A 16,627-nucleotide genomic window follows, 5' to 3' on the forward strand; every position below is an offset into this window, starting at 1 on the left:
CAGCACAGTGAGCGTGTGGCTATGCGCTTCGCTTGTACACCCAGCACTTGTGCGTGCGAAGTTGTGCGCACAAGGAATTTGTGCACATGGATAGAGACTGCGGACAGAGCAGCAACAGGGCCAAAATGGCGACGGCGACCACCTCTGAGGGTCTCCACTTGGGAGGGCCCTCTGCTATGACTAGGGTCTAGCCCTGCTAGGATCGATCAACCCGGTGGCACTGGTCCCGGCTGGCGACCTGTGCGTCTCCTCAAGCTTCGGAGACCAGAGACTTTTAAATAGATTTCTACCTTACCTTGTCCCAGCGCTTCGCGGTTTCATTCTGGGCGGTCTCCAGCTGCGGGGGGAGAGAGGAAATACCTTCACCGCCGCGCTCAAGGTTGCACCCGCTGCCTCAGCCGATGTTGGGGGCTAGGTCCCCGAAGGTCTGCTGCCGGACTGAGGCTCACCTGCGAGGGATCGTGGAAATCACCTCAAATCTTGACTGGGGAGGGACCCAGTGAGTGTCACTGAAGGAGAGCGGGGCTCAGCTGTAGAGGTAAGATTTCTTCTTAATTTGGGTTTTTCAGTAACATTTACTCTAACGCTGTGCTAGTGTGCCTCGAGTCCCTAACTGCTATGGAGACTGAAAATACTGAAGAGCTGCACTTCCTGCAGGGGTATATGTACTAGGGCTGACATCAGATTGAAATCTAATCCATCTCCAATTGCTAGCAGGAGTACACTATACTCATTGGTCCTGCGTCCATCTATTACACGCTAGGAAAGAACCAACTTTCCTTTCCTGAACATACCCAGATCAGTCCAGACAAGTGGGACGTACCAGAGCACACCTAGACTGAGTGGGAACCCGAAAGACCCGCTCGCAGAACACTCTCGCCAAAGAACCCTTCTTCCTGCGCCCTCACATCCATGCGGAAATATCTGGTGAAAGTATGTAACAAGAACCACACCACAGCAGTACAAATCTCCTGAGGTGACAGTAACAGACATTCCCCCCTCAGTACATTCTTAGGTGGGGGGATATTGATAGAGGTGTTTAAAATCATGAGAGGTCTAGAACAGGTAATGTGAATCTTTTATTTATTTATTCTCAGATCATAAAAAGACTAGGGGGCACTCCATGAAGTCAGCATGTGGAACATTTAAAACTAATCGGAGAAAGTTCTTTTTTTACACAACGCACAATTAAACTCTGGAATTTGTTGCCAGAGGATGTGGTTAGTGCAGTTAGTATAGCTGTGTTTAAAAAAGGATTGGTTGAGTTCTTGGAGGAGAAGTCCATTACCTGCTATTAAGTTGACTTAAAAAATAGCCACTGCTATTACTAGCAACAGTAACAGAATAGATTTAGTTTGGGTACTTGCCAGGTTCTTATGGCCTGGAGTGGCCACTGTTGGAAACAGGATGCTGGGCTTGATGGACCCTTGGGTTGACTCAGTATGGCATGTTCTTATATTCTACCAAAAAGTGGCTAGTGATCTTGGGGAGAGCAAGTTCAACCCTCTTGGAACTGACAGCCCTTACAGATAGATATAGGCCATGCAAATAGCTGCTTTCAACCAACCAGAAATGGTAATCTTAAGAGGTCTTCTCTCCCTTCTTCCTGCCCCCATACAGGACAAAAAGGTGATCAGAGCACAAACTATTCTTCTACAGCTCCAGATAATGCAACAGTTCTCCTCACATCCAATAGATGCAGCTCCCTGCCCCTAGGGGAATCCTAAGACCATTCTGGAAAAGCTGGAAGGTCTACATATTAACATGAAAGGAGTATACCACTTCAGACCAAAAAGACTGTCCACAAGGAAACACTGATGGGAAATCCGCAGAAAGGGATTCTTGCAAGACAAGCCTCTAACTCCAAAACCTGTCTGACCGGACAGAAAGCCACCAGGTACACTACAGCTTCACAGTCAAAGCCTTCAGTGTCGCTCTCCTCAAAGGCTCAAATGTAGCCCCACACAAAAACTGAAAGCTCCAAATTGGGCATAACTTCCGGCCCACAAGTCGCAAATGCTTGACCTCTTAAAATAACGAACCACCTCTGAATGCGAGGCCCAGAACCTCCCTTGCCATTTGCCCCTAGGAGTGCCCAAAGTTGACACCCGCACTTGAAATGGAACTATATGGAACAGACAAGCCCTGTTGCACAAATTGCAAGATGCTAGGACCCTCCATTGACAGGGTATGCACCTGTCTCCGAGTCACCAAGTCTCAAAAAGCTTCTGCAAACATCTTTTTCATCAAGCTTTTGATGACTGAATGCCATTGCAGCTTTTTTTGTTTAAGAAGACCATTGTGACTACTTTGTTCTGTTTTACTGAACATTTGATGTAGCTATTATGTATGCAAAATTATGCAAACCACCTATACTGTGTCTAGGCAGCCTATAAAATTTTGATTTAAAAAAAAAAAAAAAAAAATTCCAAAAGCAAGAGCATCTTAGCTGGCTATAGGAAAAATATGGAAGCTATTTCTACCAAAGGAAGCATTAGAGTACTGAATGAAAGTGTCCAAACATTTGCACATTCACTTTATTTTCAAATCTATTAAAATCAGCAAAATGTATTACTTGATTTCCCCCCTTTTTGCATATGAGATTCACCTACATGTCTTAGAAACAGGTCATTTGTAGCTTCACATTACAAGAGGTATAAAATTGTAGTTTTGCATTAAAATTGCAGAAAGATGTCATGTAACTGTACCATGTAGTGGTTGTGTCAGCTTCTGTTTGCCTAGATATTCTTAGGAAACATGAAATTTGAATATGGGTACTTAAAATTTTGCACACCTATATCTGAACATGGGATATTAAACTAGCCTTTACTTTAAAAAGCAGTACATATACTATTTAGAAATCACAGGTGCAGAGATTCTGCAGAAGTTGCACTAACTCATTTCCCATTTTAGAAATTTGTCTACAGCAGCAAACGCTAAGTGCGACAATAGTATTATTTTCAGGTGTTTGAGCTCTAAGCTCAGTTTTATTAAGCTAATCACAGATGTATTGTTAATCCAATAAAAGCATCACTTAAGTTGTTTGTTGGCCCTTATTTCTCCATATTCAACTGGACCAAAAGCAAAGCAGGGCAGCTGCTAAGTCTGATACTTTATATGTCTCAGCTTCCATGTAGTAACCAGTGCACATAAGGCCTAACATCTTTGTCACTCTTAGAGCAGGATTCATTAAGGCTTCCCCTCCTCTAGCCCCCCCCCCCCCGCTGCCAATTCTGTGTCTGAGACAGCAGCTTACTGAATCAGGCTGTGTGTGGCATTTGTGTTTTCTTCAATATGTACATTACATGTACATTAAAGCAAATCATTCTGCTTCCTCCCCTTGCTCAGTTAGAAACAATGTGACATAGGCATCAGCAGGAAGGGAAAAGGAAGAAAAAAAAAAAAAAAAACTTGGTACATGAAAGTTCAGCTATAAAAGTATTTTGTTAAATCATGTCAATTACTTCAAAATACTGCAAGTCCAACAGTTGTAAGCTGAATTTACTTAATGGCCTCACCAAAAAAAGGAAGCAAGTGAGAACGCAGCAGTACTAACACAGAATTCAAAGTTGGTATGTGCAAGCAAGATGGTAAATCTATTGTAGAGCCTCATGGTTCTTTTATGTTCATTTTTTGTAAGATATATATTTAAATGTCACTTATCTCTCAAATCAAGTCTCGTTCACACTTAGCATACATTTTAAGCAGAGTCCTGGCGCAAGACTACAATAAGTAACATAACTAAATAAGTAAAAAAAAAAAAAATTGCTAAATGGATGAAGCCAAAATGACTAATGCTTATAAGGCAAAATGCTACACCAAACTAACAGTCTCAGACACAACGGATGCAATGATGCCAAATCACACCAGATACTCAAATTCAATTTTTTTTTTATTTCAAAAGCTAGGATAGCTTCAATATCCATGTTATGGTGAATCAGAACACATGTAAAATACCTTACAATACATTAGATTCCAAAAAGGTACCAAAAAGTACAGTAAAATTAACACTTCCATTACAGGAAATGTATGACACAAAACAATACAAAATAAAAAAGGTGGAAAAGTGACACTGGTTCCCTAAGATGCATTTCAATCTGTACAACTGGAGTAATGCAGAGTCCATACTTAATTCCAAGAAGAGGCAGTCCCTAGATGCAGAGCTGCAGCTTTAAGCAGACCCTCAAAATCTGTTTCAGTTTAACCTAGTAATAAAATCATTAATTAATATCTTCCTTGCAAGACTGGCATTTATACACCACACACAGCCTATGACATACAGCTGTAATTAACACTTAGAAAATGTTTCCAAGGAGCTTTTCTTTTTACAATGATGCATATTTTAGACAGGCCATAAAATTTGTACAAATTTAGATTTGGTACATAATTTCAATATCCAGAATAGCAGGGTTTACAAAACCTGTGCAGTTCTCTAAAATACTGAGCATGCCCACTGCATACCTGAATAAGTTTTGTTCAATATGGCTTGTAGTTATTCTGATGGCCACGTCTTGGAGTCTTTCCATAAGCTGCACTGCCCTGACCTGCAACAATAGCAGCATACGGCATCAGTCTACTGCTGCATGTGATCTGCTGACAGATCCAAGTACACAGTCTCATTTTTACTTACTGTAATCATATCCTGGTCCATATCCATAATACCCATAGCCAGAATAGTCATAGCCTCCATAGCCACCATAGCCCTGCTGCCCATAGCCATATCCTTGATTCCCATAGCCCTGGCTCCAATAGTTGCCGTAACCTTGATTCCAATTTTGGCTTTGAGCTACAAAGAAAGCCACAAAAGGTCATTTTAGTACAATTCTAGTTTGTACAGTCAGACCTGAAGCTATTCTGTTACAAATTACCCCATTTAAAACACAAACAAACAGGCTATTAATTTAGGTTTTATGTATGCTTGGACATCTGGAGAGACAAAGCATGGAGTAGCTAGGTCTTTAACACTGGTATTTTTGGATACAGACCTAGCTTACCACCACCTCCACCTCTTCCACCTCGGCCTCTGCCTCCAAAAGCACTGCCTCTGCTGCTGCCACCACCATACTGCTGTTGCTGATAAACTTCCTTTGGCTGTGCTACTTTAATTTCACACTAAAAGAACAAAGGGAGATCTCCCGTTACTATATAAGTCATGGTACAATCAAATAAGATCAATTAATGCTTTAAATTACAATTTTAAAACATGGAACCAGCCATCATTTGAGATAATGTCATGGCATGCGAGTTAGTTCAATCAACTTATACTAGACATGATCTCTGTTTAAACATCAATATGGTTACATCCTCAAATGTTTCAATATTTGGATCAACATTAAACTTATCCATTCTCCTGAAGACAGTTTAATAGTTTAAATTCCTTGCTTTATAATGAGAAATGTAATTGTAACTAAGCAACTGCACAACTTTAAATAGAGAAGCCAACTACACATGCCAAAACATTCTGTACATACCCCTTTGAAAATATCTACCTAAAAATAATTAAAAAGCACTACACCTGCTTTCTATTATACTGTACAGCAAAGACAAAATGTACAGTGGCTGGCATTTTCCTGTTCTGAGGGTTTAAGGCCAATTTTCCTAATACACGAAGTGGGCACATACATTCCTCTGAAGATTTTAACTGTCATGTCATCGTAGCAATCTTACTTTTCAAAATTACTTATCCAGTGATAAAAATCCAAACCTGTGTCCTTTAACATTACATGAAGACATTCCCATTAACATATGGGGAAAGGTTTAACAGTGTTAATCATACAACAAATGTTCACTAGCTGTTCAAACCTGACTGCAGGGTACATGGGTAAATTACTGGTTTAACTAAAACTTTTTAGTTGAACCAAACATTATAGCTGTTCATTGATCTAGTTTTGGAAGTGTAAAGAAACTGTTCAATTGCTCTTTTTTTCTCCCCATTGTCAAGGAGGTCCTTTTAGTTCTCAAAAACAGCTACAGGGGATTTTGGCACAGTACTTCTTCCAGCTCAGAGTGCCAGCTTCTATTAGGGCAGGCTATAGCATCATAAGCCTTCATGCACAACGAGCCAGGGATTTTCCCCCATGTCAGGATGGCAAACTCCAGTTAAAAATGAGACAAAGGTCTGGTTTTCAAGCTGTTCACAATATGCATATATACACAAGATTTGCATACAAACTCACTGCCTGCATATTCATTGTGGATATCCTGAAAAGCAGATCTCTGTGGCTCTTCAGGACCACAGCTGACCACTCCTGTCCCATTTCATAATCCCCTCCCTACCCACTGCAGGGATGACCTTTGTCCTGGGATCACAGCTCCCTCTGAAACACAGCATGCGTGCACCCTAAAAATCTGGCCAGCTACTGCCCCACAGTGCAATGAGTAGAACCCCACCACCACCAAAGGGCTATGAACATTGTTGCAACAGCATTGCCAGCCCACCATCCCAGGCAAAATTTGGGCCCATGAATTGAACCCAGCATGGCTACATTATTTTAAAATGACATATCTGATTAAATAAAGTTAAGTTCAATACCTTGCTACCGCTAACATTATGGAATTTTTTTTCGAGGATCTTCTTGACAGGATCTTCTTCCTTGAAAGTGATGAACACAAAACCTCTCCTCTTGTTGGTCTTTGGGTCCATTGGCAGTTCAATAGCTTCAATCTGAAATATTTATAAAGATAATGTAAATTCAATAATTTGTACCACACATTTGTCCACATAAAATTTGGCCTATACCTGGCCATAGATCTCTCAATACGTTTGTCTGTTTTATTTTGTATTATGGTCTGTTATACAATTATTTTACGTTTCTTATGCAATTTTTGTACATCACTTTGGGTGATTTTTATCTGGAAAGCAGTTTATAAATATTAATACATAAAATGTGTATTCATTGCCTGAATAGAAGTTTATATAAACTGCAATATGTAAGTTGGTATCTTGTTGATATCTACTTTCAAACTCATAATATAATGGTGTGTTATACTTGAGTTGAACATAAATATCTGCTTTGGATTCTTGCTCCAGATTGCTTTAAGTAACTGTCATGTCTAATGTTTACTGGAGCACCGAAGTTGATGTGGTGTAGGTCAGATAACAATGAAGGCTAGAGCAGAGAATCCATTCAAGCAGGCATGGCACTCTTCCAAAGAAACTTTCTAGTGTGAGTGTTTGAGATGGGTACCTACTGCCTCTAACTATCCTTGTTTGGTTTTAAGTGGCACTTATCTTAATACGAAATAGGTAGGGACCTTTGTTTATTTTATCTGTGAATTTAAAATGTTATAATAAAAAAAAAAATCAGTATTACAATCATCACAGGAGAAAAGTCAGTGGAAAAGTCATTTTTCCACTGATTTGTTATAACAAATACCCAGGAAAAAGTAAAAACTGAAAATGAAAGTACCTAAGAATATAGCACTAACCTATATTAGTTTTCACAGTACAATGTATGGGAATAACCTACATAAAAAGCAGCAGTTACAAACCTAAATGGGCCATTTTGGTCTATGTCACACTATTTTCAAAAGAGATTTAACCAACCTCTCCAAAATCTCCAAAGTATTCACGGATCTTTTCCTCTGTGGCTTCTGGGTTAAGTCCTCCAACAAAGATTTTCTTCACAGGGTCCTTTTTCATTGCCATAGCCTTTTTGGGGTCAATCAGTCTTCCATCTAACCGGTGCTCTTTCTGCTCCAATACCTATTGGAATATGCATTATCACAAAACCTTTGCTATGTTAAACTGCATCCACTGTCCCTATATGTTCATGACCAGCCATTTACCTTGTCAACACTCGCAGCTTCTTTAAAGAGAATAAATCCAAAACCTCTGGACCTTCCTGTGTTGGGGTCCATCTTGATAGTACAATCCACTACTTCACCAAATTTAGAGAAATAATCTTTCAAATCTTTTTTGCTCGTGTCCCAACTGAGGCCACCAACAAACATTTTCCTGAAATTGTACAAAAGGAAATATTTAAATTTTAATCTGCAGTCTCTGGAGTATGTTAAGATCTTTTTACTGTAAAAAAGGCAGAAATTAAAAATTTGTAACCAAAGTGAAACACCAAGTACAAAGTGTTTTCTGTAGAAGTGGGGCTGCATCCTATAAGTTATAGTATATGATCTGCTACTGAATTAATTCTAAATTCAATTACATTGGACAGCTGATATAGACCCAAAAAAACTAATTAGGGAGAAAACCTGCCATATGTACACAGCCTATTGGGGAGTCAGGCTATTCCAGCAAATCAAAGAACACCACCCAAAATCAAACAGTTAAAATTGACAGCTGTCATCAGCAACCATCACTTTCACATTACTGATCAACTACAAGATATGAAAACTTAAGAGTTCTTACACTAGATTTTTAGTATTCTGCCCAAAATGACTAAGAGGCAACATCAATACTGGACCTTACAAGTATACATGAAAACCACTTAGCAATTACATAATACTTCCAGCAAGTCAACAGCTCAAGGGTACATGGAAAAAGAATTAAGAAACCACTGTTTCTGTAGAAACAACTTATGTACTCTTTTTTAGCACATTCCATGTATAAAATATCTTTATTTAAAATTGCTCATTTCTGGGCAAATCACAAAAATGGGGGATAAGATTTTTTTTTTTAATACACATTTGATAGTGTTTTTTTGCTGTTTAAAGAATGGCCCCAAGGCAGACTACAAAAATAAATAAAAAGCCCAGTCTAAATTAGCTATATAATTAGAATCGATTCACAGTTGGTATCTTCACCGTTGACATACCAATAAGAATTCAATGGTGTGAAACTTATGGCTTTTATTCAAGATAGGTAGTTAGGTCAGTAGACTAGAGGTTTTGTATTGGTATTCCACAAAGGTCACTGCCTTTTCAGAGACTGTCACTGCCCTATTAATTGCATCCAGCCTGCTCTTAAACAGACTATGTGTATGATAATATGCTGCAAGAGTTCCACCTTTTGTAGCTTTGTGATGACAGCAATTAGCAAGTTTGGGTAATGCCTCAGGTTTGCTATGCATTAAGACAGATGTATCATGTATGACAATGTGACAAAAGGGAATTCAGCCCACTGCACAAAGTGGTTCCCAGATGGCTAGTATAATATATACAGAGCTGTAAATCACCAGGGGTCTCATATTGGGACAACTGAGGACAAGAGAAATTTCCACAAAGCACTGCTGTATGAACTCAGAACTCTAGCAAGCACTAATTAAGTGGTACCCAGCATACAATTCTAAGCTATACAGGAAAAAAACCACAAAAAAAAAAAACATTGCAAGAGTAGAACATTGTCCAAGTGTTGTCCCAATACATCTGACTCACATCAGCTGCACATGGTTCCTCAAAAGGTAAAGCAGCATTTTGTACCTAGTGCTAGTCTCATACAGAAAGACAATTCAAACCTTGGGGGGATTAGGCTACAGATTGCAAAGTGATTGACAAAGCCCCCTCAGATACAATATGAGTGACAATTAACATTTACTATATTTCAGAATTCTGCACATTTGAATACATTTACTGATAGTATGCAGCTAAAAATATATAAAGACTATAACACTATGCACACTTTGCCAAAGTGTGCATAATTATAGTGGCAACACACGAGTTTGTGGAACATCACTGGAATTAAGTGTGCCACTATAACACTCATTTACGGACTTAGAATAAATATGAGTGTATAAAGATAACCTTTTAAGCTGAAAAAAAATGGTTAATTATAAAATTTTAGAACTTAGAAGACAGCAAGAAAAGTGAGAAAATGGCTATATATGAATACTTAAGCAGCAATACTGGTTTCACAATTAAAACAAAATTACTTTCTCTTAGTTAAATAGCTTTAGAGGTGTTGTGAATTCAGTCCTTAAATGAGCCAAACTTATTTAACACTGAAAATAACTCAATAAGACAGATATTCACAGATTTAAGAGAAAATGAATTTCTCAATAAAAACAAACAATTGTCACAAAGCCAACATCGGGCCTTTTCTATAATGGCAGCTAGGCTACACATATCATACAAACTGAATGTCATTTGTTTACAGAATTAAGAAAAACACCCTAGTACATAAGTTATAAATCTCGGAATGATTTCAAGGTGTAGGTTATAAACGTTTTAATATTAATATTGAAGCAGACTCCATGACAAAAACTTAAAATAGAACCAATTTTCTAGGCTGTTAATTCTTTGCTCTAGGCAGAAAAAGGAAAAGACAAATCAATAAAACTAAACATTTTTTTAAATTTAATATCGCAGAAAGCACATCTCAAAGCGACCCCTAACAAAATTAATTCAACATTCGATATTAACATACCTATATTTTAAAATGATTAAACTAGAATTTAAATGTACTGCCCCCCCCCTCTCCCAACCACCACATGGCGCCAACAAAAGAAATCGGAACAAAGGAGGTGTTCCAAGCTCATTGTCTCCCTTCTCAGCTCCCGCTCAACCCCAAAGTCATAAATATTAGATACGGTAATAAAACGTAGAAAAACCCTTACATTATTTTGTTTAAAGGGGAGAAGTTATCAGCTACGCACCCTGCGTCCTCTTCGTTCTTACTAGCGTTAATCTGATCCCCTTCTCCGCCGTTCTGGCCCTCACCCGCAGCGGCCTCTGCCGCTTGGTCGCCAGCTTCCGCCGCCTCGTGCCCATTCTCGGTAGTTTCCATGAACTCACTGTCTGACATCTTGCTTGGGGACCGATCGAACACCTGCACAGAGGAGAGGAGAGAAACCAGCAGGCGATAAGGAAGAGGATTCCCGCGGGCCGAGACTAGGCCTCACCCACACCAATCTCAGCGACAAACGCTGTAGTGTACCGCCGGGCTATAAACGACCACGGCCGCCTTAACATCCAACCCTTCATTTACAGCTTTTTAAAAAAACAAAAACATCCGATCACTGTCCAACGATAAATAAAAAAAAATCCCCCTACAGAAAGTGCATTATGATTTTTTTTCTCACCGGGTCGAAGCAAATATATTATTAAATAAATACAAAATACATAATGTCCTTATGTATTGTGTAACATTATTTGTAAGAATAAGAGAGCGCATTTCCACGCAGCTTACACAAGACTGTACGAACGTTTAATTCCTTCAAGATGGACTCTCCCAATAATGCCAGCTCGTGGCGGCCTTTATACAGCCGGAACGCCGTCACTTTAAAACAAGATACCCGCTGGTTGACCGAAGAGAGATGTCAGTTACATTGATCGGGCGTGTCTATTGGATGGAAAACGCTAAGGGCGGTTTCGTTGCCTCATTCTATCCTCCCCTACTTGCGTGCTAGGGCCTCCGAGGCGTGCGGCGCCGTGACGTCAAGAGCTGCCCCGGTAGCGGCCTGTAGCAAGCAGACGGTGAACGCGGATATTGCACACTGTTTGGATGTTATACACACCATTGCAAAGACTTGGTAGACCACAGGCGGAAGAGCCTAGTAAAAACGGAGGGGAACTGGGGTATTCAGCTTCTGTGTATATGTCCCTTTTTGCCCTCAGGCCGCTCTCCTTCCACCGCCCTTCTGACTAGGAGAAATTGTCAGCTTGTCAAAACTCTAGGATGGATACTAGGACCGTTCCAATTACCACACTTGTTTGATTTAGTTTACTGTGCACTAACTCATACAACTGTACCGCTCCTTTTCTAAGACGTAGGACACGAGTTTTTAAAACCACATCTTTGACAGCTAACCCCCAAACCTGCAAAGGGTCATGAGCTTCACCATCTTTTGATTATATTTGTGTTGATGTAATAAAATTCAAAACCTACTAAAGCCAAGTTCTTATTTAAACAGCGTAATCCCAGGGAATCTCTACATATTTCTGCTCTCTTGGATCTAGGGGTCCATCAAGCTCAGTATCCCAACAGTGACCAATCCAAGTCTCAAGTACACAAACGTTAAATAGAGCTCGTGTGACTATTGCCGGCAACAAGCAATGACTATTCCTATTGAATAATAGTTTATGGACTTCTCCAGGAACTTATCCAAACTTTTTTTTAAAGCCCAGTTATACTAGCTGCCTTAACCACATCCTCTGGCAACATATTCACAGTTAAGCTCTGGAATTGAGTGAAAAAAAAAATATCTGATTTTAAATGTGCTACTTGCTAACTTCATGGAGTGCCCTCTAATTCTTGTATTATCCAAAAGAGTAAGCAACTGTTTCACATTTACCTATTCAAGACCTTTCAAGATCTTGAAGTCCTCTATCACCCCCCCCCCCCCTGTCTCTTCTCCAAGCTGAGCAGCCCTACCCTCTTTAGCCTTTCTTCATAGGGGAACTCTTCCAAGGTTTATCATTTTGGTCACCCAGTTTTGAATGTTATGTTTATACTAATGACTCCCAAATCTTCCTCTCTATGCCAGAAATTTCACCAGGAATCTAGTTCCAAATCTCTGCCTGCTTGTCTGACATAGCTGCTTGGATGTCCAAAACAGAACTTGTTTTTCCCCCCAAATCTATTTCACCCCTTCCCTTTTTTTCTCTGTAAATGTCACTCATGCTCAGTTAGTTAACCCCAAGGTTATGGGCCAAGGGACATCTTAAATACCTCTTTTCTAAGCACACTCAAAACATTGCTAAAGTCTGTCCCTTCCTTTCTAAGCTTGTTAGCAAAACACCTATCCACTCTTATCACCTCCAGCTTAGAGTACAACTTGCTTTTGGAGGGCTTCCCACTGCAGTCTATTCAAAATTAAGCTACATGATGCATCTTCCTTCAGCATCACTATCCCTCTTCTCAAGTCACTACATTGGCTCCTTGTCTACTTCCACATACAGTTCAAGTTTCTCTTACCTACAAATAACAGTGCATTCAGTAAGGATTCAAACCCCTTCACTTTTTTTTTTTACACATGTTATATTATAGCCTTATTCTAAAATGAATATGCATTTTTCTCTTCTCAATATTCACACAATACCACATGACGACAAAGCAAAATCAAGTTTGTGCAAATTAATAAAAAAAAAACCCACCACATTTACATAAGCATTCAGACCCTTTGCTATGTCACAAAGTAGAGCTCAGATGCATCCTTGAAATGTTTCTCCAACTTGGAGTCTACCTGTGGCAGATTCAATTGATTGGATATGATTTGGTAAGGCATATCAGAGCAAAATCAAAGCCGTGAAGTCTAAGGAATTGTTTGTAGACCTCCGGGACAGGATTGTGTTGAGACATATCTGGGGAAGGGTACAAAAAAATTGTATCATTGAAGGTCCCGATACCTGTTGGCTCTTCTGAATCTCCGCCTCAATAGTCATCAAGGTGATGGCCTATTGCTGCAGCAGGAAGGCCTTGGCCTGAGCCTTGTCTAGCAGTCCAATTGAGGTAACTGGCTGATATGGGACTTGGGGTAGTTGATGACGAACTTGACTCCAGGACACAAATGCCTGAGCACATGGACTCTTTGGCTCTTAACCAGCCAATTGTCCAGATATGGGAAAATGTTAACTCCCAGTCTGCGAAGGTGTGCCACCACCATGTCCAGGCATTTTGTAAAGACTCATGGGGCAGATGCCAGCCCAAACTGCAGAACGTAGTACTGGAAATGTCTTTTCCCACCACAAAAATCGGAGATACTTCCAGTGGGAAGATCTCGATGAGAGTATATGCATCTTTTAGATCAAGAGAGCATAACCAATCCCCTTTTTTGTAGGAAAGGGATCAAGGTTCCCAGGGAAACCATCTTGAATTTTTCTCTTTTTAGAAATTTGTTTAAGGCCCTTAGGGCTAGGATGGGAGGGCGTTCTCCCATTTTCTTTGGAATCAGGAAGTACTTAGGAGTAAAATCCTCACCCTCTCTGCCTTGTGGAACGGGTTCAACCAATTTGGCCATTAAGAGGGAGGATAGCTCTGACAGAAGCTCTTCCTGTTGCACTACCAGTCTCTAAAAACAGGTTCAAGAGGGCGATTTGGTGGGGCACTCGTTTAATTTGTACCCTCTGTGAATGATGGAAAGGATCCACTGGTCCAGGGTTATACTGGGCCATTGGCTCACATATATCTGCAGCCTTCCCCCAACCAGAAGGTCCATTGCCACAGGTATCCTGGGCTTGGCTATACCCTCTTTGATTCAATCAAAACCCAGTTCCAAGTGTTGACTGAGGTGCCATTTGGGGCTCTGTGGCACTCTGATGCCTTGGGCAGCTACAAGGGGCCTACTGTAGTGGATGGGACCAAGACATCCTGAATGAGGAAGCTGAGTCTTGAGTGCCTGCTGAGAGCTGCTAGAGCTTCACATGGTAAGCACAGATCTGCTCCACGGCGTCCTTCACTTTATCTCTGAAGATTCTCTCCTGTGGACGCTACATCAGCAAGTCTTTCCTGCACTTCTTGATGGAAATCAGAGGCCCACAGCCAGGCAAGTCTGCAGGCACGGATCCCTGCAGCAGAGACTCTTGATGCTGCCTCAAGAACATCGTAGGTAGAGTGGAACCTGTGTTTTCCACACTCCAGACCCTTATGCACCAATGACTAGAGGGTATCTTGCTGCTGCTGAGGTTGCTGCTTGGCCACCTCCTGCCCATTTCAGGATGTCCCACATGTACTGGTCCAAGAAGAGCTGGTAAGCTGCTATGCAGGCAATAAGCATAGCTCCCTGAACAGTGTTCCTCGCAAGCATATCAATGGCCCTCTGATCCTTTCCTGGGGTCATCAAGAAATGGGTCCAAAGGCACTTGACCACAACTGATACAGACCTTCAGATACCTGAAAGGTTTTAATGATACACAATTGTCAAACCTTTTTAGTTGGAAAGAAATCAGTAGAACTAGGGGTCAAGAAATGAAACTTCAGGGAAGATGACTCAGAACCAATGTCAGGAAATATTTCTTCAAGGAGAGGGTGGTGAATGCCTAGAATGCCCTTCCAAAGGAGGAGGTGAAGATGAAAACAGTGAAAGAATTCAAAAGGGGCAATGGATAAACACTGTGGATCCCTAAAAACTAGAGGATGGAAATGAAGAAAAGAGTGCATGGGGGTAACTTGCCGGTGCAGTGATAAATACTGAATCTATAATCCTACATACCATTAATGCAATTCCATCATTGCGCTCTGCTTCAACAGCAAGGGAAAAAAGGAATGGGATTCAGATAGCAACCAACAAGGGCCCAGACTTTTACAGTCTGGGGAAACAAATAAGTATGGGGGTAACTTGCTGGTGCGGCATTTACTATCCTTAACCAACAAGCCTGATACTTTTGATGCAACTTCTGCCATTAAAGCAGAAAGCAAATATTGGTGGTAACCGGGAATTGCATTCATACAGTAAACGAGGCCCCTGACTTTTAGGCTTGGGAAATTGATAAATATGAAGGTAACCTGCACAGCAAGACAGATACTATCATAAGCTTTGCTGGGCAGACTGGATGAACCATTTGGTCCTTTTCGCCGTCATTTCTGTGTGGCAGCTGATGCTTGTCAAATCCTGGAGCTTTTTGGATGAGGTAAATTGCATCCACCTTCTTGTTAATGGGAGCCACCGAGAGCGGGTTTTATGTAAATCTTCATCAGCAACTCCATAAGGATCTCATGCACTGGGACTGCCATAATCTTGTGCTAGGTATCCTCCTCTGTCTGTAAAGTAAACAGGAAGGCTATGGGAACATTGGGGGGTTTTTTTGTTTTTGTTTTTTTAACTTTTCCTTTATATTTCTCCATTATTCATGATGTTCCAACTTTCAAGGATGCTGTGATATCAGGGTTTATATCGTAGGAGCCCCAGCAGTAATATCCACCATCTGACTCTAGGGCACACTTAATGCCAGATTCTTTTCAGACAGAAGACTCACTACAATGGATGGACTAGACCAGAGCGATAATAAAAGGATGAGGAAACAAATGCAAATAAAGTCCAAAACATTAGAGGAAAATATTGGGGGCCAGAAGAGAAGAGAACACACCCACAACTTTTAAATTCGATCTTAAATTAACTGAATAACTTGCAATACTTTGTTTTGAAAGTAAGAGAAAACACAAATTAAAAACCAGTAATGTCACTTTGCATTCTTTAAAATCTTTAGCTACATTTATCAAGAGTAATCAATTGGCCCCAGTGCCCACAACTTTCAGCTAACCGATATTACAGACTAGCTATACCATATCCTAAGAGAATTTCAAACTGGTTTTTTGTTTTTATTTTCTATAGTCATCTATTTTTATAAATTCCAGAACAACCGGACACATCCTTTGTTGTAGTTTTGTTTCACTCACTTGTTTTCAGTGCAGAACAGCCTGACAAAAGGTTCAGTCATTAACTTAAGATACTGCAAAGAAACGAATGCCAACAGTCTTAGGAGGCGAGCAAAAAAAAATAAAAATAAACCCACCAGGAGGCTTCGGCCTCAAGCGATACTGGATGAGAGGAGCCATTTGGGAAACACTGACCTGCGAACTTTTCACCTTCCTTTTCCCCGGGAAATAAATCTCTGTACCCTCAGATCCGTTACAAAAACTGGGGGTTTACAGTTTTATTTAACGGCTGCCAAAGGGAGTCGAGACTTCTTCCCGGCGGCGGTGCCAGATCTCGTCTGGGGAAATGAGTGGAGGAAGGCCCCCCCCTAAGAATGACCAAGTCGGGCTTTAAAGGGACATCGCCTTCCCCAGGGCTGAGCA

At 40.6% G+C, this 16,627-nt stretch overlaps 2 protein-coding genes across 11 annotated transcripts in view; one reads left to right on the forward strand and one right to left on the reverse strand.

The window, feature by feature from the left end:
• Nucleotides 1-3,038, forward strand: part of LOC115079726 (5-phosphohydroxy-L-lysine phospho-lyase-like) — a 42,651-nt gene extending 39,613 nt beyond the window's left edge. For all 3 annotated transcript variants that reach the window (XM_029583507.1, XM_029583505.1, XM_029583506.1), the window contains one exon: nt 1,621-3,038. The gene's annotated coding sequence lies outside the window, so the exon portion shown is untranslated. The remainder of the gene's footprint in view (nt 1-1,620) is intronic.
• Nucleotides 1-16,627, reverse strand: part of HNRNPAB (heterogeneous nuclear ribonucleoprotein A/B) — a 37,572-nt gene that overhangs the window by 20,333 nt on the left and 612 nt on the right. For 3 of the 8 annotated variants that reach the window (XM_029583513.1, XM_029583512.1, XM_029583511.1), the window contains exons 2-8: nt 10,509-10,720; nt 7,789-7,957; nt 7,547-7,705; nt 6,533-6,664; nt 4,986-5,112; nt 4,631-4,786; nt 3,875-4,544 (exon numbers count right to left, since the gene is read on the reverse strand). In XM_029583513.1, the coding sequence (XP_029439373.1) occupies nt 4,477-4,544; nt 4,631-4,786; nt 4,986-5,112; nt 6,533-6,664; nt 7,547-7,705; nt 7,789-7,957; nt 10,509-10,696 (999 nt within the window). In that variant the 5' untranslated portion in view covers nt 10,697-10,720 and the 3' untranslated portion in view covers nt 3,875-4,476. Of the gene's footprint in view, nt 1-3,874; nt 4,545-4,630; nt 4,787-4,985; nt 5,113-6,532; nt 6,665-7,546; nt 7,706-7,788; nt 7,958-10,508; nt 10,721-11,080; nt 11,240-16,627 lie in introns of those variants that run through there. The other 5 variants (XM_029583510.1, XM_029583514.1, XM_029583508.1 and 2 more) reach the window with 5 other exon arrangements.

This window comes from Rhinatrema bivittatum, chromosome 18 (genome assembly GCF_901001135.1).
Source record: "Rhinatrema bivittatum chromosome 18, aRhiBiv1.1, whole genome shotgun sequence".
Classification (NCBI taxonomy): domain Eukaryota; kingdom Metazoa; phylum Chordata; class Amphibia; order Gymnophiona; family Rhinatrematidae; genus Rhinatrema; species Rhinatrema bivittatum.